Source organism: Sinocyclocheilus anshuiensis, unplaced genomic scaffold (genome assembly GCF_001515605.1).
Source record: "Sinocyclocheilus anshuiensis isolate Anshui unplaced genomic scaffold, SAMN03320099.WGS_v1.1 scaffold87, whole genome shotgun sequence".
In the NCBI taxonomy this organism is placed as follows: Eukaryota; Metazoa; Chordata; class Actinopteri; order Cypriniformes; family Cyprinidae; genus Sinocyclocheilus; species Sinocyclocheilus anshuiensis.
In genome coordinates, this window is record NW_015549609.1 from 849,370 (window position 1) to 850,904 (window position 1,535).

Consider the following 1,535-nt stretch of genomic DNA (forward strand, 5'->3'; position numbering starts at 1 on the left):
TCGTTCCAAACCCTTAAGACCTTCGTTCATCTTCGGAACACAAATTAAGATATTTTTGATTAAATCTGAGAGCTGTCTGACCCAGTGACGCAGTAGAGATGAAAATGTGGAATAAAGTCGTTATTTTTGTTTTCTATGCACTAAAAAGTATTCTCGTAGCTTCGTAACTTTACACACTGATGTCACACGGACTACTTTGTCGATCATCTTGGTACTTTTCTGGACCTTGAACGTGGTAGTTACCTTGCTGTCTATGGGAGGGTCAGAGAGCCCTCAGATTTCATCAAAAATATCTTAAATTGTGTTCCGAAGATGAACGAAGGTCTTACGGGTTTGGAACAACACGAGGGTGAGTAATTAATGACAGCATTTTGGGTGAACTAACCCTTTAAAGCTATATTTTACAAAGATTGTTCTTTATTTTTAAATATCTATTCTAATGTTTATTGCTTATGATAATGTATGGTGGATTGTTTTTTTTAAATATGTTCTCCTTTCACAGACTAGCCATCCATTCCATGGTATTCCTCCCACTGATATACTTTGTGTTTGTGAGGAAGAATCCATTCACCTTCACTCTGGGAATGGCACAGGCCTTGCTAACTGCTCTCATGATTTCCTCAAGGTGAGCCGACAAACATTCTGGCGTCAGTATTATCTGGGTATGTTGACTAAAGGCTGGAATACACTACACAACTTAACATCTGAAGAGACTTTAAAACACTACACATCATACAGTTGCCGAGTTTGTAAATGGTTACAGAGAAAAAACTAGAAATGATACACTAAACCACCGAGGATCACACACTAACACATTCAGGTCGTTCCGAACGCAACAAATTCACACAAAACGTGTGTATTTTTGATAGGAGACACATGACAGATGAAAACATGATGTGTTCTAAAATTGACTTAAAATGACTGGATGAAATCCAAGTCTGAAGCTAAGAAAAAATCAGAGTCTGTGCCCGTGATAAACTATGTGATTTTCTGTGAAATCAGTCTACTCAAATCTGCAGACTGGCTCTGATTTTCAGCAACTAGCGCCATCTAGGCAAGCCTAGACTTTTGGCCCGATTCACAGTCTGGAAGAGCCTTAAAGAGCAAATATCTTGATGAGTCAGTCTTTGTGAAAAAGATGTGCAGGTAATGTGCACTTGTAGTGAACTTCAAAGCTTCAAATTATATTTTTAATAGTGCTGTCAAACGATTAATCACGATTAATCGCATCCGAAATAAACGTTCTTGTTTACATAATATATGTGTGTATACTGTGTTCATTAATTATGTATATATAAATACAAATGCATGTATATATTTAAGAAAAATATGTTATGTTTATATATTAAATATACTTATATATAATATAAATTATATGAAGATAAATATATACACGTAAATACATGTAAATATTTTCAATATATATACTGTATGTGTGTGCTTTTATATATACATAATAAATAGTAGCAGTACACACACATATATTATGTAAACAAAAACTTTTATTTTGGATGTGATTAATCGCGATTAATCGT

The 1,535-nt window shown here is 34.5% G+C and overlaps 1 protein-coding gene across 1 annotated transcript in view; it reads left to right on the forward strand.

Annotated features, from left to right (window-relative positions):
- Positions 1-1,535, forward strand: part of LOC107659129 (excitatory amino acid transporter 3-like) — a 24,706-nt gene that overhangs the window by 17,450 nt on the left and 5,721 nt on the right. The window contains exon 9 of the mRNA XM_016447961.1: positions 503-625. Within this exon, the coding sequence (XP_016303447.1) occupies positions 503-625 (123 nt within the window). The remainder of the gene's footprint in view (positions 1-502; positions 626-1,535) is intronic.